Below are 25,146 nucleotides of genomic sequence, written 5' to 3'. Positions count from 1 at the left end.
ATTTAAAAAATAACATGTAAGCTTTAAATAATTTACTATGAGAGTAATTGGCTTTATACAGCGGTTCATAAACCTTTAGCTGGTAAAAATCAAAGTACCTTAATCTGAAAAGCAGATGGGGCGGGGGTTGTCGGGGTGAAGGCTTATAGTGTTTTCAAAGACAAATTGTTTAATTCCGTCACCAGCTAGAAGAATAAATAGCTCTGCCGCTCGATTGAAAACAGAAACATCTCCAAAATGAGACTTCCCTGGCTTTCAAGCATTGTTTGTTCTGCAACAAAGAAATCAAAAGGAACTTAGTGGGAAGATGTGATCCAGTTTTCCTTTATGAGGAGTGAAAGGCGAAGCTCCCGCTCCACATTTTACTCTCCTGAGGGAGTTCTCAGGCGCTCTTCCCGCTCTGCTTCCGCAGGCTGCGCTCCGTGCGACGCGTGTGGCGTCTGCAGGTCCTTTCCCTGCATCAGGAGAGGTGGCAGGACAAGTCGCAGCCCCCGCCTAAATGGGGGAGCGCTGAGTGTGAGACGCTGCCCTAGAGTCCCGCTTCTCAATACGGCCAAAGTGTTTGCAGCCATTGAAAGCTGGGGGCCATGCCTTGCCTCTGTAATGAAGGCTGCGTTTGTGCCCTACACTAATGCTACTCGCAGGCCAATCAGTAGTATCTAGCCGGCACATCCCCTTGCAAGTGATGGGCTTGCTTTAGCTGGGCTAATGGACTGATGAGATCACCTCTAATTTGTGTATCAAGCTGGTTTGTATCGCATCATTCAGAAAAGAAGGGGGGAGACCCCACACAAAACGACAAAACCCTCTTTATTTTATTTTCTTCTTAGCAGACTTCAAAAGCTCGCATTGCAGACGGCGCGTTGCGCGCTGTGAAAGTAGCGCGTCGTGCTGGAAGCCATTACCTCAGCGGCAGGCCTCGGCGCCGGGCGCCCGCCTGCCCGGGGCTCCCTGCCCCCGATGGGCCCTGCGAGCAGCGCTCCCAGCGCCCGCCTTGGTGTGGGAGGAGGCCTCAGGGGACGTTCGCCCCGTGCTGCAGGGTTTCACAGGCTGTCTCTGTCCCCAGGTGCACTCGTCTGCTCCTTTGAGCAAGCACATTAGGAGCCTGGAGCGAGAGTTGCTGAGCCTATGTGTGATATTTAAACAATAGCATTCTTGAAAGTACCCAGAGCTCTCAGCCTTTAAGAAGAAGGTTTCTGAGGCCTCTAAGAGTGTGTTATTGGGTCCTGAGGGCTGCGTGACATGGCGGTCCCTAAGCGTGCGACAGTGAGCTTGAAACAYGGGCATTAGTGGCCTGAGGTTTCATCGGCCCTGCTCAGCGTGGATTCAGCTCCATTTCGCTCTGTGTGTGATGCTCTGGGGCCTGAGCTCTTACCTSTGCGTGTCGTCATGCACACAGGGTCATGGGCAGTGACTGCTGACACTCMCTCAGACTTGGTGCTCACTTGACCTAGCACCATAAATACCAGGCTGCCATAACACTAAACTAGCACCAGAAGAGTCTGGGAAGGCTGGGTTAGGCTGTAGGGGCTTCCATGGAATGGACGCTAGGCTTTTCACATGGCCTTCAGTTGTCTACCTCTTCTACTAGGAAGTTAAGAGCTAAATCCCACCAGCTTTCCATGAGGTTACACGTGTAGTTCGTCCAGCCTTCTCAAAACTTCAGCTGTGGTAACGATGATAGAGGCTGGGTTGGCCAGGAGGTTGAGGAACCTCCAGTAAGAGGAGAACAGCAAGAGAGTGATGATCTCCCAGAGCAGCTGAAGGCCAYGTGAGTAAGAATGGCATGTGACAAGCCAGGCTGCACTCAGTAATTCTGCTGGGAGTATTAGAGCAACTAAGACTTTCTTGTGCCCGCGTGGGGTGACTCTTGTAGAAATCTTCTCGTGGAGCCTGCCGCATCATGAGAGGCAGCAGCTTCTGCCTGGCCTGAGCTCTGCGCTCTTTTCAACATTACATGACAGTAGCAGCAGTGCCCTTCAGCGCATGGCATGTGTTCTGTCCCTTGTCCTGGAGATATTATCTCCAGGTGTGGTAACTGACTTCAAGGATGGCAGTGCACTTGTTGAGGCCTAGAGACTCTGGTAAAAACAAAKGGGGMACTGCCTGCTGACCCCTGGGGCTGAATCAAGGCATGGATCAAGATGGTGATGGCCCTCAGCCTGTTCTTGGGCTGGTGCCTCTTTGGCCCTGTGCTGCTGGCTATTCTTGTTTGCTGCTGTATCTATGTGCACAAGTATCAGAGTTGGCAGTAGAGCAGGAGTACCCCTGCTGAAGCTGGAAGAGTCTTTGAACGTGCCTGGCTGCTGGCATCTGCTCTCTGAGCTGTGAAACCTGGAAAGACATCACCCRCAGTCCTAACAGGAGGAATTTTCAAGCCTAGCTCCTTCAGCTGGGTTTTTAACCTCATAGTAGTGCCTTTTGTTGAAGGGGTTGTTGATAGGAGACACTGTACGATGCTGTGCTGTCTTCTGAAGAAGGGATGCGGACGCTGCCATCATGGTAGAGCTACCTGCCAGGCAAGGCCATAGTCAGCACACCGTGTGCGATATCTCCTCCGTGATCTCTTGCACTGGAACCCTTGGCAGTCATCACACTTAGGTCCTTGCCCAGTTTAGCCCGAATATGCAGAAGAGCTGCGCTGTGGAGCYGGGCTGTGCCAGGGTGACACGTGGGAGCTCGGGAGGGCGAGGTGGGGAAGGAAGTGGGGAAACCCACTGGCGGTGTGGCCATGAAAGCAGTAGGCGAAGGCGTTATGGTGGCCCAGAGTGCTGCTAGCGGGAATGCTCATGGATAGCAACCTGCTCCTATGCAAAAATATTTATCCTGGGACATCAAGGTGCAAGTATCATAGCACTTGTCCTAGTTTTGAGCAAACTTTTGGAGAGCCTGCTTGCTTTGCATTTAAGAGCCAGTCAGGGAAGCCTCAACGCAGTTCCAGGAACTGTGTATGTTAGCCTGCTGGCTGCATTACAGTTATGTTCATTATRGGATAACAGGTTTTTTTTTTTTTTGGCAGACTATGCGGCAGCAGAATGTTGCACTGATGCTGGTAATTAAACAACAGAACTGCTTTGAGTTCGTCATGAGATGAGTTTGTCCAATTCTTAGGGAAAAAAAAAAGGCAAGAGAAGTTGGCCATGGTGCTCCACCGCTCACACGGAGAGATGAACTTGTTTGTGGTGTGCCTTAGAAGATCAGTGTTGAGAGCCGGTCAAGAAACTAGAGCTGAAAGAATGAAATAGTCTTGAGAGCCCAACACACAAAGCTCGGCATTGTATTTTTGGTAGGACGAGAGATTTAATAAAGTGTGTTGGTAGAAAGTATAAGAAGTAATTGAATTAGACTGTAGAGTGTTTTGTGAAATGAGTGTTGATAGAAGAGTTAACCAGCCAGCCTATTGTTGCCTGGATATCTTCTGTGGACCAGCTGGTTTTTTTTTTTTTTTTTTTTTTTTTTTCTCCTTCCAAGCGACTCTACAGCTTGAATTAAGCCTGGAGTTATTTTTTTTCCAGAAGTGCGCTCTCTCTAAAGGAAAGAAAAGCTAATAGCAAAAATGGAATTCTTCTGAGCAGCAGATTTATAAATCTGAATAAATAAATGGTGCAATGATCAAAAAATGTTACATTAACACTTTTTTACTGCGTTAGCTGAAACACTTAAGTAACGTGTAGTTATGCAGAGGCACTGGGAAGATTATGACTTTCTATTTTTATCAGTTTTCCTGTTCTGTACCATTCTGGTGCTTCCTAGCAAAGCATCTGCTTTGCTAACATTCGGATTTCCGTAAATCTGGTTGGAAGAATTGCATTGTCCAGAGCTTGTTCGTCCTTCTCATCCTGTTACAATACTTGTAGAAAGAAAAGAGCCATTACGAGCTATGAGCTGAGGGCATCGAGGCTGTGTCTAACGCAGAAATCCTTAGGGATTGGGCATTTAACTCATAAGGTGTATCTGAACATTGCGGACTTCCCGGGAAGTTGGGAAGCAGGGTGCAGGAGGCCCCTGCCAAGCCCACCTGGGTGGCTGCTGCGTTCTCGCTGTCTCCAGTGCAGTGTTTGCTGGTGGGTTTGCTCTGTCGGCAAGTAGTGGCTCCCACATTGTCCTGGCATTGTCTGCCTTGCTTGAGCTTTCTGCGTTTGCTTTCTCGCTGGGCTGGGCTGGTAGGTAGTGTTGAGCTGCTGTTCCCATGACAAGGCCTCTTCTTGGAGATTTACAGCTCAGCTGCTTTAATTTGCTAGGCTAATGCTCTGGAATGCAGGTTGACAGTCCAGATGTGAAACCTTTCTCCTTAGAAAGAAAGCAAAGGATTAAATGTGTTTTAAGAGTAGTTTTTTGCTTTCTTTCTTTTTATGAAGATAGGGGCCCCAAACCTAACCTTTGAGGTCTTGAAATGGTGCTGTTACCTAGCAAGGGTAAACTTTAAAACCTGGAGACTTAAACAACACATTGCTGAAATTTGGCAAAACTTTGATGTTTCCACCTGTTGCTGCAGGTATCGAATGTTTTTTGAAGATGTAAAATAATCAAGTTCCGCATTTTTGAGCTGATCATGCAGGTGGAGCAATGGCTGTGATGGTGCCGCGGCTGAAACGCGTGGGCAGGCGGTGCCGGGCTGGCAGCCGAGCGCTCGCTGACGACGAGACCGTTTCCTCCTCGCCACGATGGAGTTACGGCCCTCTGGCCTCAGCCGGGGCTGGATCCGCTCCTAGGTGTGGGTTCCTGCAGCGCACCTGCCCACGCGTGKCCTTGGGGTTCCACCGCTGCAGAAACGAGGCTGCCGTGTTTGCTGTCCTTTCCAAGGAAAAATAAACACRGCTTCCTCCCAGTCTGTGGAAGGATCAGGCATTAGGAGGTGCCCATGCTACGCGTGTTTCGACATTGAGCTCCTGGCCTCGCAACTTAGAACGGGTAGATCTTATAATAACGTGTCAAGTTGYCTTGAGAAATGTTATGTGACAGAGATGGCAGTGCTTCACAGTATTACTTACTTTACAACTCCACTGTTAATTAGAGTTTGATGGATTTTTTTTTTTTTAATTTGGAGTCTCCAATAAGCCAATCAGTGGCCTCTTCAGGTGAATCTTAGGAAGCCTCTGTGGAGTGGGGAGACTGCAAATAGACACGATATATTTTTGTACATTCAGTTGATGTTTGTTCTGACAAGATCCTGTCTTTCTACTGTGTTGCAGAAGAGCAGATGAGCACAAGTATGTTAAGGAATAGGTTTAACAAATGGCCAAAAATGACATTTTTCATAACTTGTAGCTCCTCTTACAGTATCAGTGCAATTTTTAAGTGAGGTGTCACAAGCTGAAGAATTGGAATGACTTTAAGCATATGCGCACATATAACCTGGAGTTATTTTTTCCCTGTGTGTGTGTTCACATTCTTTAGCTCTGGTGGGGGAGGGAAAGACGGGGTAGTTTGGCTGCAGAAAATGTTTGATATACGAGCTCTTGCTGCAGTAAGGTGCAGTACTGAACTGCCTTGTTCTCGTGTATTTGAGAGTGGTCACACAGTGAGCTCCTGCAAGCAGGCGCAAAATGTACCATGAGCACTAATAATCTCCTCAGCTTGATAAACTGTGTATTTACTGAGCTTGATAAAGTGGAGGCTTAAGGTTTCCTTCCTGCGCTGGAGATTGTCACCCTGGAATTCAGAACTTGTGCATCAAGATCAGTATTTCGCCACGGTCTTCTGAAGTGTCTTATAGATGTGTTATTCCGCGTTACTAAACCRCAGGCTTTGTGCAGCTTGCGACAATTAATCACTTGTGGTCTTTGCAGCGAATGGACTCTGTAAAAGGGAGAAAATTGTATAGGAGCAGAGCAACTGTATAAGAGCTCCCTCTGTATAAGAGCCTTTCCCYGCTCTGCAGAAATCCGTGGGCACCGAGCCATGCTAAACAGTGAGTGCTCAGCCACATCTGCAGAAAATCCTTGGGAGGGCATGTGGAAAATTGGCACAACTGTTGGGGGAAGGAAGTGGGAAGAAAGAAAATCATTAGCTAAGGCTAACGGAGATTCTCAGGCTTGAGGTTGTATTATCTGTGGAAGTTCTTCTTCCCCCCTTTTTTGTTGTTTTAAGCACTTCTCTGACTAATCTGAACACTTTCCCTGGCTGCAGATTTGGAGTGGAGCATTTCTGAGCCATCTACTCAAGACATGTTTTTCTTCACTATTGGTCTGCTTGTGAGAAAGTGAGAAGGTACCATGTAAATAATGTTGGCGCTAGCGGAGGACTCCTTCCGCTGCAGTCCGTCTGATTTCTGGTATCTGCTTAGCACTGAAAATGTTGTTCCATGATGTATTCTTCTAGATAATTTAGTCAATCTAGCATCGACTGCAGTAGAGCTCGATGAGCTATGTCAGCTGGAGATTAATCCCAGGTGCCTAGCTTGACCTTAGCTTTATCAGCTGCTTTCAATAGTGCGGCTGTGAAGCAAGTTTTCTGGTTCCTCTCATGATTGTCAGACCAGTTCTAAAGTGGCTTTCCTCCTTGTATGCAGTCCCAGAGGGTAATGCCACACAGCTGTCTGCAGCAAGATGCACTTCTGGTGACTACCGTGATGCTCCGTTGGCTCCTTACCAACCCAAATGTCTGTTGAAAGGGCAGTTGTGTTTTGCAGACTTCACAGCTGCCTAATCTGTGGTTCTCTATTTCCCTCTTTCCTCAATACTTTGAACAACTTTATGCTTGGGAGAGCCCAAGTTGTTTTAGAAGAGGCTCAGCTTTGGAGATCTGTAGCAGAGCTGACTGGCAGCTTGTGTTGACTAGTAGAAATAATAGATGAGTAGATSAGTGAGCAGGGGGTTGGCTCTCTGAGTGTGTGCCTGGTCTTGCTGAGCTCCTGTGGTGTGCTTGGGACAGACGTGTGAAGAATGCCTCTCCACCTAGCCTGACTGTCTCCTCTGGGGTATTCCCAGCATGTGGGCACTGTWGGATCTTTTCATCACTTCACCTTTGGAGTACTGAGGTGCATCTTTCCTTAGGGGTTAGGTATTTAGACCTTYAGGAAGGTTGTGTGTAACTCTAGCCCTATATGAGTCATTGAAAGCCCTCCCGGGGGTACAGTTGGCTTGGGGACAGGATTTTGTCAATGCGTTTTTGAAACGGAAGTTCTCATCATCTCGGGCTTCTGCAGAGATCATTAATGAGGGATCCACACATTAAGAGGAGGAACCCAAGTCTAGAGGCGTCTGGCCTTGGGAAGGATGCACCTCAAAGCTGTGAAGTGCAGCTGTCTTGTGGAAGGCGTCTGCCACAGCAGATCCCAGTGTCTTCCTTTTGGCCCTGGGTGCTTTTAGAGGTGACTGGGTGTAGCTGTGACTCCTGCCCTGCTCTTTGCTTACATAAGACACCATGAAGCATCGACATTGCCTCGYAAGGGCTGAAAAGGAATGAGAACCCAACTGCGGGTGTCTCTGGTCGCGGTGGTGTGAGATGAACAGTGCTGAGCGCCCTGCCCACTGCCCTGTGCGAGAGGAGGCCTGGCCGGCGGGGGTGACGCGGCCGCCCTGTTCGTGTCACCTGCAGCCGCTGAGGCRCGTGCAGGCCGCCCGCCGCAGCGCGGCGCGGCCCACAGAGAGCAAAGCTGGAGGGAGGGGAAGGCTCCGCGCAAACCCCGGTGCCAGGGCCAGCATCGCAGCGGTGCCTCGCGCCCTCCTCGCTCCTTGACCTGCAGTCTGGATAAYGCATTTTTGGTGTTCCTCGCCATGTAGAACAGCGCGGGTCATTTTTTCCAGCGTTTCTTAATCTGTTTCTGAGGTGAGTGTGCTTCATCTGCCGTTGCTCAAGAACTCTCATTTCTTGGGACCGTGGCAGCGATGAAGTGTTTCACTAACTTTTAAGCCTTTTTAATGCAAAAAACGTGGGACATTCTAGTTGGTTGGAAACAGCCTTATGGTTAACACTTCGGGGATGTTTCAGCCTTGCTTTTTGGATCGGATTTTCTTTAATTTGGGTAGGAATAGCTTTTTACATCCTGCACAGCCTGTTCGACATCTCAGGAATTCCAGGGTTTGAATGGCTTGGGCTCGTGTGTGATTTAAAGCCTTGGAGGTGCTGTTCCATCCGCMCGGTCTGCCTCCCTCCCCAAGCGCGCTGCTGCCGCAAGGGGGTAACCCCGTCTACCTTGCAGCGCGGCGAGGCCTGGCGGTGCCATCCTGTTCCCCTGGGAACAGGCGGCGCCCATCCGTAAGGGCAGGCTGGAATGGCACTCGGGCTGTGTCTGGGCAGCCTCGGAGAAACGAGCTTCTTGGAAGATGCTTGAGACCTTGGGCAGCAGCTGCCGAGGGACGGGGACCGTCCTCCTCCAGGAAGGGGGCAGCTCCGAGGGCGACACGGCCACTGCYGCCCCTCGCGGCTCGAGTTAATTGAAGTCGCCAGCTCTGTCCCGCCGCAGGGTCGATCTGCCCTGTGGCATTGTTGGCCTCTCTGGTGGCACCCAAGTGTGCGGCGAGTTCATGGGCAGCATCTCTTGAGTGGCACATTACCTCCCAAGCGAGCCCGTGGTCGGGCCCAGCGAGGCTGTGACACGGGGCTGCGTCACGCGGGGAACGTCAATGTCTGGGACGGCTCTGGCCGAAGTGAATGCGACTTTGATTTCTGTTTTACTTTTTCTTCCACTTGGACTAAGGCCTGGTACCTGCCAAAGATGCATTTATTAAAGCTGCCGTGCGTGGATTTTCTCCTATTACTTCCTCGCTCAGCAATTTAACAGGTGTGGAAATGGTAACTCTCGTGGATCTGAACGGGCCAACAGCTGCCCTGAGCATGACTTGAATTGCTTTTTTTCTGGAAGGTCTGTGAAGAGGGCTGGGAACATGAGCGCGCGGCGGTCTGCAGCCGCACGCGGGTGGATGGAGAGTCCCCGCAGCCGTTGGCGGTTGCTGCCCATGCGGTGGCAGCACGGGGAGGCGGCGAGGGCCTCGCCTGCGGCAGCCAGGAAGAAGGCCCAGTGTGAAGAACTCCTAAATGGAGCGTTCAGGAGCGACGTGCCCCCTAACTAGACCCCTAACGTGACCGAATGAGCTGCTGTCCTGTCCTCTCCTGTCCTCGCAGGAAAAATGTGTTGATTGGCAGCCCTTTGTTACATGAGCGTGAGGAGGATTTTACTGCGTTGGGGTATCCTAGGGWGATTCAGGATCTATCACTGTTGTTTTATCTTTTCACAGTGTTTCCTTGCTTTCAGGAATGTGGAAAATCCATTGAATGGTGACCTCCATGAAGTCTAGACCTTGAAGATTTTACTGGTTGTTTTGATCATCTGATCTAAAAATTTCTTCTTTTTGTGTAGCAGGAGTCTTCACTCTTATGATTTGAGTAAAAATGCAAGACTCTTATAAATGGATCAGATCGCACCACAGGGTTGTTTTTTGGCTCCCTTTGTTTTTGCCACTGTCTCAAACAAGAGCTTAATAGATATATGGCGATGCTTCCCTCGGTGAATGCTATAAATCTGAGTCAACCCTTTATGATTTTCACTCCTCCCCCTCATTAATATCCATTTTATAACTGGTTAACAGTGCTGGTCTGTTCATACATGACCAATATAAAGGAAGGAGAATATGTTGGGATCAAGGAGGGGGAAAAATTGACCTGGCTTTCCATTCAATACTTCTAGCCATGGGGACTGCCATGGGGACTGTTATCTCCTTCCATATAACTAGAAAGGATACTCCAAATACTATATCGTGCAAATACAGTTATTGCCTGCCTTATATCACTGGGAGTTCTCAACACATCTGGATTGAAGGGCGTTCCAGGAACATTAAAGCGCGCTGTTTTGGTTGGCACAGTGACACTGTGGTATATGCCAGTTAGTAATGGCTCTTGGAAACAGGCTGCTCTRAAACTCTCCCTGAACTATTCCCTGGGGAAATTATTCAATTAAGTAGAACTAAAATTAATGTCCATGGGTTTTGTTCGAATAACTCCAAATAAGCGGTTGGAAAAGGGAGAACTTCTCCGTGTGTGCTTTTAAAATAGCAGCTCTAGCTACTAACTGGGTTTCCTGGGTTCAGTGCTGCTCTTTTTCTTAGCTCTGTTGCTCATAGTCCTCGATAACCCGCTGAGCGTTTCTGCAGCTCGTGCCCTCGGAGGGCTCTGCATCCCTGGGACGCGTGGTCGGATATCGGGGGCCATCTGCTGCCTTCACACCCAACTGGAGGAGCCTGAAATGCTCCATTTTGCTTGGGGGTCCAGCAGCATTTGAGTCTGAAAATACGGTGGGTAGSATGAACAAACCCCTGCTCTCCTGTCTTGTGCAGTGCTGCGGGAAGGGATGGGCCTGGTGGAAATGGTGGTTGTGCATGTTAGGGTTGTAGGTGCTTGGAGAGGACGGCAAAGTCTCCTTGTAGCAGAACATGCGGTTCRTTCCTGCCTCGCAGGGAAGGGCGAGGTGCCCTGATCCGGGTGTGCTCGGGGGGCTGCGCGTGGCGGGAGGAGGTGCCCCGCTCCGGATGTCCTTTTGGCAATGAGGGCTGTGCATGACAGGCAGAGATGTCCCGCTCCAGTGTGCTCGCGGTGACGCAACGCCACCTCAGCTGCCCTGCAGCACTGGGTGACATCTCTTACTGTCTCCCTGCAGCCCTGGGGTTGTCCTGTGCGTTACAGCTCACAAAACGTGTTTCCAAGAGCAGGCCAGAAAAGCTCTTCTGAACTTGACCCTCTTCAAGTCCTTGTTCGTAGAAGCAGCTGAAACGCGATACAATTCAAGGATGAGCAGTGGGTTTAGTTCTTTGGATAAGTTAGTATTTGGCTTTCCAAACATACGTGAGGTTCTGCCCAAGAAGAGACTAAACGTCACCCGGTGAATCCAGAAGAGGAGGGCGGGAGCCGTGGTACCGCTTGCAGCGCCAAGCTCAAGTGGTGTCGCAGGCAGCACGGAGGCACGCGGGCACCGGCGAGGCCCTGAGCACCGAGAGCCGGGCGGCACCGCTCTCGGTGCCACCCGCCCCACGGATCAGCGCCCGAGCGGGCACAGCTGGGGCCGCGCGGGCGCTCGGCCCTTCCTGCGCCTTCCCGCTCCGCCCGCCGGCGCGTTGCGGGTTCTCGGGGTTTCTGAGGGACTCACATTAGCTGCAATCCTCACTTCATACCACTGGCGTTTGGAACAATGCTGGCTCTCTTATTAACATGCAGTTACGGAGCTTGGGTGTATAGAGGTTGGCATGCGCTATATGATTCATTTCTGTGGTATCTAGCTCCTCTCCTGAGGCACCAGAGACCTCGAGGAGGGAGGGCAGGAAGGGAAGCTTGCTTGGCCTCTCCAGTAAATTCTACTCCTATGGTAATTTTTTTGCATAGCATAAAATATTCCCTAAATTTCCTCGTGGTTTTGTTAAGGCCGACTGCAGCCTTCCATGGCTTCCGCAGCGGGATGCACTGGGTCACTGCGTTGCTCACCCATAGACACAGTCGTGGGATCTGTAGATTTAGACCCGCAGAGAGTTCTAAAAACCCACCCAAACCAAGCCCTGAGCTCTCCTGCTCTGAGTCCAGAGGTCACTCTCRTTTGCCTGTGCTGTGATTCAGGGGCTGTTTCCCCTTGGGTTTTCAGACGTGCCGAAGGGGATTTAAAAGTGGCACTGCCGAAACCCAATGGGGCTTTTAATGAATTTTAAATAAAACAGCAAATCAGGGGTGGGTGCCCGGTCAGGTAGGGGAGCAGAGCTGTGGTGCAGAAGGGCTGGTTTTCCTCATGGGAAAAGAAGTCTTTGTTCCCAGGAGCTCCGTGCGGCTCGAAGGGCTGCGGAAAGGGAGGGGAGACAGGACGAGGCGGCCAAGTGGGCTCCACTCCCGGCAGCTCTGGGGTTTCTCCCCTCTTGTCAAAGCGGATAATTTCGCTTGCGGAAGGGAACCCGGTGCTTTGCTTCATGCCTGTGGAAATGCTGCACCTCGACCTCCAGGGCTGCCGGAAAGGAAGCAGAACATGGAAGATCTAGGCCTGAAAAGCACTCTGAGTTTATGGGGCTTTATTGTCTATCAAATGATTTTTCCAGCAGAAACTTGCCTTGGAAAAATGAGCAGCTGCAGAGAGACTGTGATGGCAGAGCTGAGAGGGGAGACGGAGCTCCCAAAGCCAGGGGAAGGTGCATGAGAAACGACGGCATAGCCGGGTTGTGGGAAAGGCACGTGGGGCTGGCCGGGTGGCACCTGGTGTCTCTGTGTCCTGCTGCGCTTGCCGGGATTGCAGCGCCCGGAGATGGCGGGAGGCGGAAGCGAGGGGAAGCGCGGGATCCTGCGGAGGTGGCGCACGGCTCCGACGCCTGCCCTSCGCCGTGCTCGGGGCTGTTTCTTGCCCCTTGTGCGAGACCCATGTGCCAGGCAGTACATGGGATGTTCCCGTGGCACCGGGAGGGCGTGTGGTGCCGGGAGCCGCTGCAGGCACCTGCGCTGTGGCCGGCGAGGGCAGGGCCRGCCTCACGGAGGAGGCGTCGGAGGCCCCAGAGACGGGACGCTGCTCCTGACTATCCGTGCGGCAGCGACGCCTTCAATGGAGGGGGCTCCTCTCAGAGAAACGCCTGGCGTTTGGCGCTCCTCTTCTGTCCAGTTCTTCTCATCTGTCTTCTGCTTGTGCCCCTTGTAGATTGCTGTAGTTTTTTGACCATTGACAGATGTGATTAAGATATATGCTCATTAAAGTGTGTGTATGCGTGTGTATRTAGAGACAGATGTAACAGGAATCTATTTTTTACGTTCTATTTTTCCATACTGGTAATCATGTTTAGCTTTCCGGAAAGGACCAGGCATGTAGATGTGCACGTAGATGCACTTCGGAGTCCGGTAGCAGTAAAATGGGATCCTGGTGCATGTCATGCTGCAAATATTTCATTGTGAGACACTACAAACATGGTCTTCCTCCAACCATTTGTGTAGAAAATTCAGGATTTAGCAAATCCTGAAATGCAGCACGGTAAAGCAAAGCAGGCACTGCAGAGATCCAGTGACCAGCCAGTTGCTTCATGCGTTTCCCTTCCCATTCCCATCCCTGTAAAGCTTGCGGAGCCCGTTCAGCCGCTGTGCGATGGTGCTGAAGATGGGCACTGATGGCAGTAGCAGTGGCGYGGCCTCGCTGTGCGGCACGGGGTGGCTCTGCTGGCGAGTCCGCAACGCGCCGAGGGCTGGTCGACGGCGAGTGCAGCGACGCGCTCGTGGCTCATCAGCTCGGGTTTGGCTTATTTGTATGAGGGGAGAAAGGTCTGTGTTTAACCCAAGATGCTAAACGAAACCACAACGCTTTGTGGTTCTTCTGCCTGAAAACAAACAAAACGGAATGGGCTTTTCCTAAATTCCTTGACGCTTCCTCTAGGAAAGTCTCTTTCTTTGCTGGGAAGAATGGATAGATTTAAATTAGAAATTGGCCCAGACTTTGCATATTTACCATTAAGATGCTGTTTCCCTTTCCCCCCTTCTTCTCCGGGACTTATTCCTCCACCTCCTCGGGTTCGGCCCATGTTGCAGCCTTGTGTTGTTACAAAATGCCTGTTGCTCAAGATGCACAACTGCTGCTGAGGTGGTTGGTTGGTTGTTTCTAACAAAAGGTCGGGCAYTGCGGAGCAAACACCGACCTGCTGGGGCTCTTTGCGCGGTTTTTGCTCGGTTGCGCTGCCTTCTCGTCCCGTCAGCTGCCTGCTCGGCGGCCCCTCGCTCCGGGGGTGCGCTGCCTGCATGTGCCACATGGGTCCAACAWGGGGAAGTTGGCCTCGGGGGCAGCAGGTCATCGGGGTCCCCTGTGTCACAGGCCCCTCGTGCAGCGCGGGCGCTGGCAGAGCAGCAGAGGATCTCAGTGACTTCCAACCTCCCCTGGGGTACACACGACGACCTCTGGGGTATTCCACTGAGGTGGAATCTGCAAGGCCCGTTGGTTCTGCTCCTGTCGTGTGCTACGCAGGGCACCTTGGAAGACACCCTCCCTTTGCGGGGCTCTGACCTGCGTTTTGTCCTTGGCCTTCACAAGTAGCATCTTCTGCACGTGGCGTGCGGGGAGGAGCTGAGCGGCGTGCGTGATGCCCAGCGCGGCGCTTGTGCCTCTGCTTCGGGACTGTGATGTTTTGTGGCTTCTGTTGCCCAGCACTTCAGTGCTGTGGTTGCCTAGGCTGATGCTGCTGTTCCAGACTCTCTCAATATAAAAAAAACACACACACACACACACACGCACACCAATTTCCCCTGGAGTACTGCGCTGAAGGCAGAGTTGGAGGCTTGGGGGCTAACGCAGCGTTTCTCTCTCCGCAGAGATCATCGACGACCTCACCAGCCTGGTGGAGAACACGGATGACAAGCTCCGCAACCAGACACGGCACGTGAAGCTGGTGGACAAGAAATCGACCTCCTGCGGTAGGAAGCAGCCAAAGTGCAGACCCTGTTGTTACTAGATGCCTGTGAGCTTGGAGGCCGTGTGTGCTGGGCTCTTCCCAGAGGAAACCCTTCTTTAAGGAAGGCTGCAAACTCGCAAGTGGTTTTAGCTGATGTTGCAGGTGTGATCTACCACGCTTGCCCTGGGTGGTGTGGTTACCTTCGTGAAGGTCTGGCTGCAGCATTGTACAATATTTTGAATGAGAATTAGAGATCTGCAGGAAACAAGGGCAGTTCCACGTTCATTAGGGTTAAGAAACCTCATTAGATCCCAGCTTTCCCACAGTGTTCGCAGTGGGCTGCTGTCCCGGCGGCGCTCGGAGCGGTGTCCGGCAGGCAACAGGGTGTTTGGAGCCTCAAGACGTGAAATCCCTCCTGGTGACACTTCAAGTTACACGCAGACCCAGGAAATTAAGCCAGTCTCCTTTTTTATAATGTGAAAAGCAAGGTTATGCATCTTGAGACAATCAGGGTGTCACGTGTAGGGTGAAGAGCTGGGGATTTGATAGCCGGAACTCGGGAGGATATTGGATAYCGTGGGTCGAAATGGCTTTGCCTTGGACGGGGTGATTACCGCCCACCTGCAGTCTCTCCACTTGGTATTAATTTGGAGGTTGCCTCCGTGAGACTGTGTGGGAACAGTGCGTCCAGTTGTAACGATCACGGTTCAGTCTGACAAACCAGCGGCCTCCAGGTGTTACAAGAGGGATTTCGGCGCTTTAAAAGTGGTCTCTTGGGGAGAAGTTAGAGGAATTTYGGTTCTGCAGCTCATCTAAGAGGAGCCTGAGGCTCGACTTGCTCGTGTTTCCATATGAAGAAGGGGGCTGTGAGTTTGTGGGTAGCTTCCCTTCCGTCAGGGAAGGACCCRATGCCTGCTGCCATGGCTGCCCCGCTGGGACCAGCGGCGACGCTTCGACCTTTCCGAGCGGCGCGTTTGGGGAGTGTGATGGGTTCTCCATCCGCGAGGTCTTTTTGAAAGCTAAGCCCTTGATTGATAGAAGCGGATGAAAATGCGCGGCCTCTCCTGGAGGGTAAAGTTGCCTTGTCAGAGCCATTTGTCTCCGGCTTTGCACGTTGCTGTGACGGAGCTAATTAAGGACGTGCCTGCAGAGCCCGTGACTGATTTCTGCCTTGGCTCCTTAGCACTGACGCGAGATTTATGTAATTGAAAAATGATTGCGCTGGGACARCCTGGCCCTTGGGAGCCTTCCCTCCGTTTCCGTGTGCGTTTCCCGCCTCGGCACGGGGAGGCCCTGAGCAAAGAGCCTCGCAGCGGCAGCCCCCAGCTTGTGCCCAGCGTCGTGCACGTCTTGCCCCCGAGCCTCGACGTCTTGCTCTCATGCCGCATCAGTCCGTGCTGGGCGCCCCGCCGGTGGCTGCGGCTGCAGGGCAGACCTGTCCGCCCCGGTGCTGCCCGGCGTGGCGCTGCCTGGGTCCGACCCTGTCCCCCAGCTTGGGTACCTTGGGGCTTGCTTTGCCTTGCTTTGTTTCAGGTTTTGCTTTGTGCAGAATACTGCTCATTAGCAATTTATCAGTAATTAGAAATTAGAATATATAATTCTAATTAGAAATTAGAATTCATTCGAAACTTAACTCCCCAGATCGTCCTTTTAAGAACTGCATTTAGAACTGCATAAGTAGTGCATCAACAGCTGTGCTGATGCTGAGGCAAGTTCAACTGAAGGCAGCTCCCTGCAGGTCCCGCACCAAAGCGAGTGTCTACCACCAGTGATTTTTTTATTCCCTCCCTTCTTTCCTGTCTTTCATTTTCTCCGGTTCCACAAGATGGCATTGCAATCTACTCGCCTTCCTCAGGGAGCCAGGTGGAACTCTCCCGGGTTCCCTTTGCCTTCCCTTGAAGGTTCCTGAAGATGCTGAAAGCAGGACCTAGGTGCCCACAAAGTTACTACTAACTTTTTTTTTTTTTTTTAAAAGCTTTGTCTTAGCAAGCCACCAAGGTACCTGAACCAAATGCAGGGCTTTGCCAGACCAACTGGTCGGAGTTTTCTGCAAGCCGAGTTTGTTTTAAAACAAGGCAGCTTGGATTATATAAGGTTTCCTCTAGCAGGGAATGATTCATGCAGGCTGRGGCCCTTTCCTGCCAGATTCTACGATCGCTCTGTTCTAAGTTATAGTTATTTTTGCCATGGATTTAATTTGCTTTATAAATTATGGATGGCAGTTACTCAGGTTTGTTCCTCTGACGTACGTTGTGTGTTTAGATGAGCAAGTCTCCATCCTTTTTTTTTTTTTTCTCTTTAGTGCAGTGGAGAAGTTGGTGTAATGTGACATTAAATCAACCTTTCCTGCGATGTGATTCTCAGAAAACTTACCCCGATGTTCCTGCTGGGCGCCACTCTGACAACTGCCTTGGTTCTGAGTCACCTGCCCGCACTGCTGCAGGGGAGGCTTCTTGGCCGGTTGGATTTTTCCCCCACCTCCTTTCAGTTTCTTCCATTCTAAGCAATTAAGTAGAGGAGTTTGTGTTGAGCTGTTATCAGTGAGAGGAAACTTTGGCTGAAGCTAAAATGAATCTCCTGGACAAGCTGTGCTCGTCTCTGCTGCCCTCGCGGGTTGCTAGTGTCCTAAGTGCTCTGGTGCCTGGGACCCGCGGGAGGGCAGGGGCAGCCCAGGGACAGYGCTCAGGAGTTCAGAGCACGTCCTGCCCTGCTCTGCAGTCCCTGTGTGGCATCTCTGAGTGTTTCCTTCCTCATGCCCAGCTTGTCGTGTTGAGACCTGGCTGGAGCGGGTGGCTGGGACTGTCCCAGCTCCCAGAGGAGCTGACGGCTCCRCGGTCGCGTCGCGCGCCCGGCAGCGCTGCCCTTCCCCTCTCCTTGCCGGCTAATTGAAGCCCAGAGGAGCTGCAGATAAAGGAGTCCCTGTAGGTTTGCCTGCCCTTCCCTGCTCGGGGACCAGTCAGGGTCCCCGTGGCGGGAGAGCGTGCAGGGTGCTCTTGGACACCGAGAATCCTCAAAGCACCTCAGGCTTTCAGACAAGGGACGTATCTCCCCTGGTGGTGTCCGAGGAACATCTTTTGGAAAGGCARGTCCGGAGCTTTCAGTAGTCTCCTAATGGAGAAGATTGGGCTGGGTCCTTGCCTTGTCCATCTTGCTTCCCCGTCCCGTTGCCCCATCTTCCTCGCCTGCGTTGGCTCTGAGCGCCCAGGGAGCAGCCGAGGAGCTCGCGGGCAAGCAGCCRGATGGCAGCGGTGCCCCCGGTGCCCGCAGGTCCGGCGGTGCCGGCCGTGCCACCGCTCCACGCTCCCTCCGTCGCCCTTCGGCCCCTCTGTCTCGCTCGTGCCCTTTCAATGCCATCTCCTCCTACAGCTCGCGTTAGCAGTTGAAGYGTTTGGCCTAGAATTGCTCCTGCTGAGAAGCTGGAATGGATTCAGCCCATCAAGGACTCTGGACCTAAGCGATCATAACCAGTCTGATAAAACACCTATCTAAAAGCACGCAGTTGCTTTCTGTGCCTCTTTCCAGGTGAGGGCTGTTGCCGGCGGTGTGAGCTCGGTGCTTATTTCGCAGTACCAGATGCAAAGAGGCCCCCGAGTTACAGAATTGCTTCAAGATGAATTTCCCCAAACAAGCTTTTGCTTTCCCCACCCAACACCATTGCTCCCGTTGCAATTTATAACCTATTGCCGGGCCAAGCTTGTCAGAGATGCTTCATTTTTTCCCCCTGAAGTTCTCATTCTGGTGCCCTCAGTTCTTTTCCTCCTTTTGTATTTTATGCCCTCAGATGTGGGTGTTTAAGAGATCGCTCTGTTCACTCCCAACTCTGTTCAACTCCTTAGTGTTTGTTTTTATGCTGAACAAGTATCTTTACATTTCAGTCTCTTAAAATAATCTGTGTTCTCTGATAAACCCCTGTATTTGGCACTGGCACAAGCTTCTCTGGCCGCTGAATCTTGATATACGCCCTGCAGTCGCAGCGTGTTGGTGCCCCAGTCTTGTGTTCAGCTGTTTGCTTGGGCCTTTCCCATGCTTTCATGTTCTCATTTGCTTCTAAACTCCCAGAAAAACTATTGTCTGTCCCAAAAACGTGGCCTCTTCTTTAGCACTGCTAGATGTCGGAGTTGCTCTTTATAGTTTTTCCCTGTGTGTTATCCCATCTTCCCTCTGTGCTGCTTGGGCTTTCCAAGTTTGTGTCATCAGCAAATTTCATCAGCACACTTGCTTTTTGTGCCAAGATCATTAATAAAAATATTTAATAAGATCAGTCTCCTGACCGTTCCTTAAGGAACTCCACCGGTGACCTCCATCTATCCCGATAGCTCTTTCAACACTACTTCCTCTTTCACTGGTTTCCTAGCTTACAGTTTGGATAATCCCCCTCTTTTACATTTAATAATTTCCCACATGGCAGTGTACCAAATGCTTTGCTGAAGCCTGCATGGATGGGATCTATTACATTTCTTTGTCTAGAAAATTCATTATCGTAGGAGGCCCACCTGGCACGCTTGGTTTGATAGGATATTTCCTCCACTAATCCCCCACTTTCCACCTTGTTTATTATTCAGTCTCACGTTCTAATTATTCTTTTTTGCCCACCTTGCCCTAGAGCCTTTCACCCCGTTGGAGCTGCGCAGCCCGCTCRTTGCTCGGGTGGCTCTTCCCTGGCCCGGCTCTGCGATAACGATGCTGCTCTGGTCCCGTGCGGGCCGCCACGGCCTGGCCGGCTGCGGCTGCGCYTGGCACACGCGCCCCACCTCGTGCCCCCTTCACGGTCAGACACGCAAGGAGCTGGCTGTGCTTCGGCCTCCCGCTGCGCTGACCGCAGCGTCAGCGGTGACGGTCGGACCCTGCACAACCGCTGTGACCTGCCTTGCAGCCAGCCCCACGTTCACTGCGTGCAGGGACTGGGTRCTCTGCACCCGTCTTCTCTCTTCTCCCCTGCTCTTCTTTCTGGCTGAGGGGCTTCCAGAAGGATTTCCCTGACTCTCTTGGTGAGAAGAAAGGTGTGAAGTGCCTCATCGAAGGCGGTGCAGCAAGCGTACAAAGCCTGAGGCTGCAAAGTAGGCTGCTTTTGGTAGCTCAGCCCTGCGTTTTAAGACACCTAAACTGATGATAGAGGGAGCTGAAGTGTTTTGGAGACTCGTTGGTGACTTAAATGAGGCAGAGGCTCAACTGGAAAGCTATGAAATGGCAACTGGTCAGAACGCTCCTTCCCCCATTAGGAGAGAGCATAAAGGAAGAGCAGGGACATAATACAGCAGAGAGAGCAGGGGCGCGCGGAGGGCGGCGGCGAAGGCAGGAGACACCTACTTAATTACATTTGCATATGCAGCTGTTCAAACAGACCGAACGGCTTCAGTGCCTGCTCCTGCCTGCTGCTGCCGACCCGTGTGCCAGGACTGTGCCAGGCTGGAGGGAACCCGAGCCCCGGGCTGCCCTTCGCGCCCAACCGCCGGGCAGTTCGTTGTGCTGGAGGATTTCGGGGGAGAAAACTGGGGTTGTGTGAAATATCCAAGGGCGACTGCTTACAGCGTGGTTTCCAAGGATACGCGTAGCAGAATTAAATCATTAAGTTATATTTCTGAAAATGGTGCTGAAATGTGTTAATTTGTACAGTACCAAAGCGGCTGGAACTTGCCTCCTTCTGCCTTCTCTTTCATAGCAATCTCGGTGACAAAATAATTACTCTACCCGATTGTCAGAGTTGAAATACAATGAGGTTCTGGCCTGGGGATTTCATGTCACGTTAAAAATAAATTAGGGGGAAATTTCTGGGTTAACCATTTGCAATAGTTCTTATGACTTTGAAATTCTGCCTGAAGTTTTGGTTCCGCAGCACAGAGGAAACAGCAAAGTCTTGAAGCCTCTTGTAATTCTGCAAAGCGAGTCGTTTCAAGCCTCCTTTGGTSTCTCTTATTGCTTGTTGCTGAATCTCTGTGAGCTGGAGATGCTGTCGTGGGCCCGTGGCTGTTGCAAGCAGAGCGCCAGCGTCTGCAAGCCGGTCGCGTTGGCCCCGGGCGCCGCGGGACGGGGCTGTGGGGCACGGCTGTACCCAGAGGATGTGGTCAGGGGAGAACCAATTTGTTGCTTCAGGGCTTTCTGAGATACCCAAAGGATGCTGATCCTACCAAAAACTGGCTGTATAAATCAATGAGGGCTGTGGTCTCAAGTCTTTATTTTACAAAAATGCAAGGCTTTGGTATAATTATTGCAGCTGTGCTAAAATATCTGGTCTCTTTCTAGGGATATGAGTTTTCATGTCTGTTTGGGAATGTTTGTGGTGTTGAAAGAAAAAAAAAACAAAAAAAGTGTTTTTAAGGTGAGACTCAAATCTTCATATGCAGAGTTCCTCTTGAAGCCCCCAAGTGACAAAGTTAGGCTTCCAGCGAGCGTTAATTAAGCCATGTCGCACAGCTGGGCTTGGTGCTTTTGTCCTGGGAAAGCGAACGGGAGCCGGTCTGGGCGAGCTGCGGCTGCGGGAGGAGCCGTGCGGGGCCCGAGCGCGTTGGCGCCGCGGGGCCGCGCGCGGTGCTGGGCGGCTCTGTGCGGGGCTGCGGGCTCGGCCGGGAGAGGCCCCGCGGCGGCTGGCAGGCAGCGAGGCGGGAGGCACCTTCCTTTGCGCTGGAAGGCGGGTGCGCGGTTGGGACGCGGGAGCGCCGGGCGGCGCGGAGGGCGCTGGCGGCTGTGCGGGAGAGCGCCACGCACTGCGGCGCCCGCCGGCTCCTGCCTCCCTGCTGCGGATCCAGGGAGGCCTCTGCTGAAGGGCCCTGAGCTAACGAAACGTGGTGCAGCTGCATGAGGAGGCCGTCCGGGGCTGGCCGCGGTGGGTTGGGGTGGGCGTGCGGACGTGAGCTGGCCAGCAGCGTGCCGCCTCCCGAAGGCCCTTTGCTGCCCGCCTGAGAGGAACGTGAAGCCGAGGCCAGGGTTGGTGTCCAGCGAGGGAAGCGGGGCTGCCCGCCCCGAGCAGCGCTCCCCGCGTACGTGCAGGCAGCACGGGCAGCGTGCAGCCCGCCTCGTCCATAGTGCTCTCATTGCCACTCTGGAGACTGTGGCCTTTCAGGTGGCCCTGGCAGGGCCCGTGGGAGCCTGCAGCCACCTTAGGCTGGCTCCTTGCCACAGTTGGGGCGGGCTTTGCTGTGCTGCAGCTGTTGCGTGGCCCCAGGGCCGTGTGTGCATGGGACGCGCTGGCGGGGCKGCAGCAGGGTTGGCGCCCGGCTTTGACCCGCACTGCCCCGTCGGTGCAGAGGTGCATGGCAGCTCCCACCCCGCGACGTGGCACCCTGCGGCGCGGTCTGGAACCCAGCGGCAGGAGGGCACGGGCACATGGAGCTGCGGGCAGCCCCGGGGCAGGCGGTGCTTTATTGGCAGCAGCTGCAGGCGCGAGGCTGCATCCCATGGACACCGCATCCTGCGCGGGCTGCCCGGCACTGCTTCCCACGTGGGCTGCCTCACAGAGCAGCTGCTGCGCTACAGTTAACSTCCTGTTAAAAACAGAGGAGCACCAGAGTGTTGCTCCTCGGCAASGAGAGCAGCAGCCCTAGTGTCAGGTCTCCTAAAGTGGCCCGCTTACTGCCCTGAACTCYGAGGGACGTGGGGCAATGCTTGTGGGACCTGCTGCTCCCACCAAATGCCTTTGCTCGGTGCCTGGGGACAATTGTGCGGCTGACAGATCAAATCTCATTTCATAGTGCAGCAACTGGCTGGGCAGGAGCTGGCCCCAGGGTGGTCGGCAGCTCCACTGCACTTCCCACTCACTGCTTTGGGATGCTCGCGCTGATGCGGTACCCGCGGTGCCTGCCGTGGCTCTCCCTGCTTGGGGATGCTCGCGCTGATGACGTGCACATGGTGCCTGCCGTGGCCCTTGCAGCCTCGCATTTCCCAAGCACGCGGCTTCGCTGCCGAGCCCGCTGGGCCCGGCCGCCTTCCCTTGCTCCTTAGTCGCCTGCTTGAAGCCACACGGGCCGCTCCCTTGGAGCTTCCATCGCGGTGGTTGRGGTGGCGCAGGGGGGTTGCTCCCTCCCTTCCCTCCTCGTTACCAAGCCGAACCTCTGCTTAGGGCTCGGTTTATTTACCTAATAAACTGCCTCTTGTATCGCCTAGGAAATGCTTACATTTTTCCACCAAGAAATCCTAGTAACAGGCAAACAGAGGGCTCGCAGTCAGGTCTGGGGAAACAAGGGGCTGAAGGTCAGCTAATATCGCGGTGATTCTCTTGCCCGGTGGCCATGACAGCGGGGGTGGTTTATTTGAAGATCCCAGACTCAGAGTCACTGCTCGCATTGTTGGTCCCCCGAGCGCCAGCGGCTCTGCCAACACGAGACGATATTAATGTATTCTGCAGGCCGGTGAATGAGGAATTCCTCCGCACTGCTTGCTTTCTTCTCCCTCCCTCAAAAAAAAAAAAAAAGAAAAAATCCTCTTCTCTGCAGCCTTCCTCCCCCCGAGCGCCGTGCACTTTGTGTGCAGCCGCTTTGTGTGCCGGGTGTTGCCGGGCATCCCTAATGAGCACGGGAGGCATCGCGGCGGGAGCCGCTGGCGCCCGCGGCGGCGCGGGGCCCTCCTGCCGCGGGCTGTCCCGGGAGGCTCCCGCGAGCGCCGTCCCTGGCCGAGCTGCAGCTGTTGGGAGGGCCGGACTGAGGCGGCTGCCCCTCCTGGGGCCCTGCTGTGCCCCGTGTCCCGCCGCGCAGAGCAGGGCACTGGGACAGCAGGACAGCTTCACGGCCTTTCGGAGCACGTGCGGAGAGGCAGCTCAGTGCAGATAAAGCCGGGGCTCCCGGAGAGGCAGCTAATGAAGCGTGCTGGATCAGGGAGCGAGTGTGAGCACCTTCCTCCGTGTTCCCTTTGCTGCCCTTCCACGGCAGCCGTTGTGCTTAGAYGTTGTTTCCTGTATTCTCGGCTTGCTCGTGGACATGGTAATGAGATGAGTCCGGCTGAGAGCTCTCCAGGCACAGGGTGGCTCGGGGACCAGCCCGAGCAGCTCGCGGGGCTCCCGACGCACAAGGGGCCCCTTTGTTCCCTCCTCCCTAGGCGAGGCCGCCACTAAAATGTGGTGAGGAGGCTGTGCTGGAGGYCCCGTCGTCCCTCCCTGGCAGGAGGGGCAGAGCCCCTCGGCCGCTGCCTGTTAAGGCCTCTCCTTGGGCGGGCGCGTTTGGAGCACGTGAAGGTCCCATCCCGCGAGGCTGCTGTGAGGCCTCTCACACGGGCTGGGTTTAGAAGCCYTGCAGCTCAGTCTGTGCCGCGGAGGGGCCTGGGCACTGGCGGGCGCCCTCGTGCTCTGCGGCGTCCCCASTGCCACCACCGCGCTCCCCGTCAGGGGATCGGCCTGGCAACACGGCCCGTCCGCAGCCTCGCAACCCCCGTCTGACGGGCTCGCTTTGGAGCCCACGGCACGGAGGGATGTGGCCGACGTCTCCGCTGGTTTGCCCGGGGTGACTGAAGCGAGTGCCAGGGCCCTTCAGAGCCCTCTCTSCCGCTCTCGGTTGAGAAGGGACCGTGGCTTTGGAGGCTTTGGTCTGCTCGCAGCTCGCAGTCAGAGAGGAGACGCTATTACAAGCAGTGAGCCTGGTGGCATCAAATCAAGGCCCGTGGACTTGACCTTCACTATTCATCCCATTATTAAGGCTCAAAAATGAGGAGCAAAATGTGCGCGCCTGGAGCAGCAAATGCAGAACAAAAATCAAGTGTTTTATGATTTATCGTCTTTTGTGGGGCTTAGCAAGTGATTAGTGATGTTCTGCTTCTGTCGTGTCTTCCAGCCTGGTGGATGGTTGGGGACAGAGGCACTGCAGGCAGAGGCTCCCAGGCTGTGGAGCGGCCTGCGGTACAGCCTGGTGACCGCGGTGCCTGCGGGTGGCCTTTGTGCTGCGTCTGGAGGAGCCTCGTGGCTCTGTGTCCAGCCTGAAACGCGGCGCCTTCGTCACGTTGCTCTGCTGCTTCGTTACGAGACTGCACCCTTAGCACAGGAGAAACCTCAGCAGCAGTTCAGGATGAGAGGGAGAGAGAACGACTGGGCTGCCCGAAGACGTAGGAGCCCAGGCGGTAGTTTGTGATGGATGTGGAGACCAAGGAACTTTTAGCAGGAGTTGGAGAGCACCCAGCAAAGGCTGTCGAGGCTTGGCCGCCGCAGGGAGACGAGGATTTGCCAGCTGTAATTTGAGGGTAGTTTATTAGGCGGAGCAGAGCGGCCATAATGTTCACGTATCAGTAACTGCTGTAGCCCTGTTCTAATTCCTYAGCCCTGCTGCGAAGTGCCGAGCAGTTGTGCTGCTGGGGATGCAGTTCAGATGCAAAATCCATAATATAACAGGCTGCTCGACGTGCCGGCAGTAACTGCTTTATCTTGCCCGTCACCTGGACTCCAGCCTAGGCTGAGGAGGAGGGGTCTGTGGTTTATACAGGTATTTTTCATGCTAAGTGTCCTCCGGTCCCTCCTGAGCACAGCACGGGTATCRTGTAGGCTCCCGTGCTGCAAGGGCTGCACCTCAGCACGGTGCTTTCACGCGCACGTCTGCATAAACGCTGCCCAAGCAGCWAGAGCCCCAGGCTGAGGGAATCTGGAAGGAATAAACCCTCCTGAACCAGAGAGATTCCTGCCTTTATTGCTTCTCCTTGAGCTTAGTGCTTTCCTTTCATGCTGCAAGATCTTCCGCCCCGGCAGGGYTGAGGGGGGTGTTTTCTGTTTTGTTTTACTGCTGCAGTGTTTGTCATGTCTGGACAGGGACCCCAGCAGACGATGTTTCGCATTTCGCTCTTCAGTGCGAGGCAGCGAGGCCGCGCTTGTACCAGCTCGGTACCGCTGGAAAGTTTGGGAAGGCACCTTGTCAGA

The 25,146-nt window shown here is 53.5% G+C and overlaps 1 protein-coding gene across 1 annotated transcript in view; it reads left to right on the top strand.

Moving 5' to 3' along the window:
• The window catches only part of STX8 (syntaxin 8), an 83,424-nt gene that overhangs the window by 38,603 nt on the left and 19,675 nt on the right, over positions 1–25,146 (top strand). Inside the window, exon 6 of the mRNA XM_026043612.1 lies at positions 14,245–14,346. Within this exon, the coding sequence (XP_025899397.1) occupies positions 14,245–14,346 (102 nt within the window). The remainder of the gene's footprint in view (positions 1–14,244; positions 14,347–25,146) is intronic.

The sequence above is a fragment of the Nothoprocta perdicaria genome, unplaced genomic scaffold (genome assembly GCF_003342845.1).
Source record: "Nothoprocta perdicaria isolate Ctin4 unplaced genomic scaffold, notPer1 scaffold_331, whole genome shotgun sequence".
Taxonomy (NCBI): domain Eukaryota; kingdom Metazoa; phylum Chordata; class Aves; order Tinamiformes; family Tinamidae; genus Nothoprocta; species Nothoprocta perdicaria.
The sequence above is the reverse complement of the archived record's forward strand: the minus strand, read 5'-3'. Positions and strand labels throughout refer to the sequence as shown.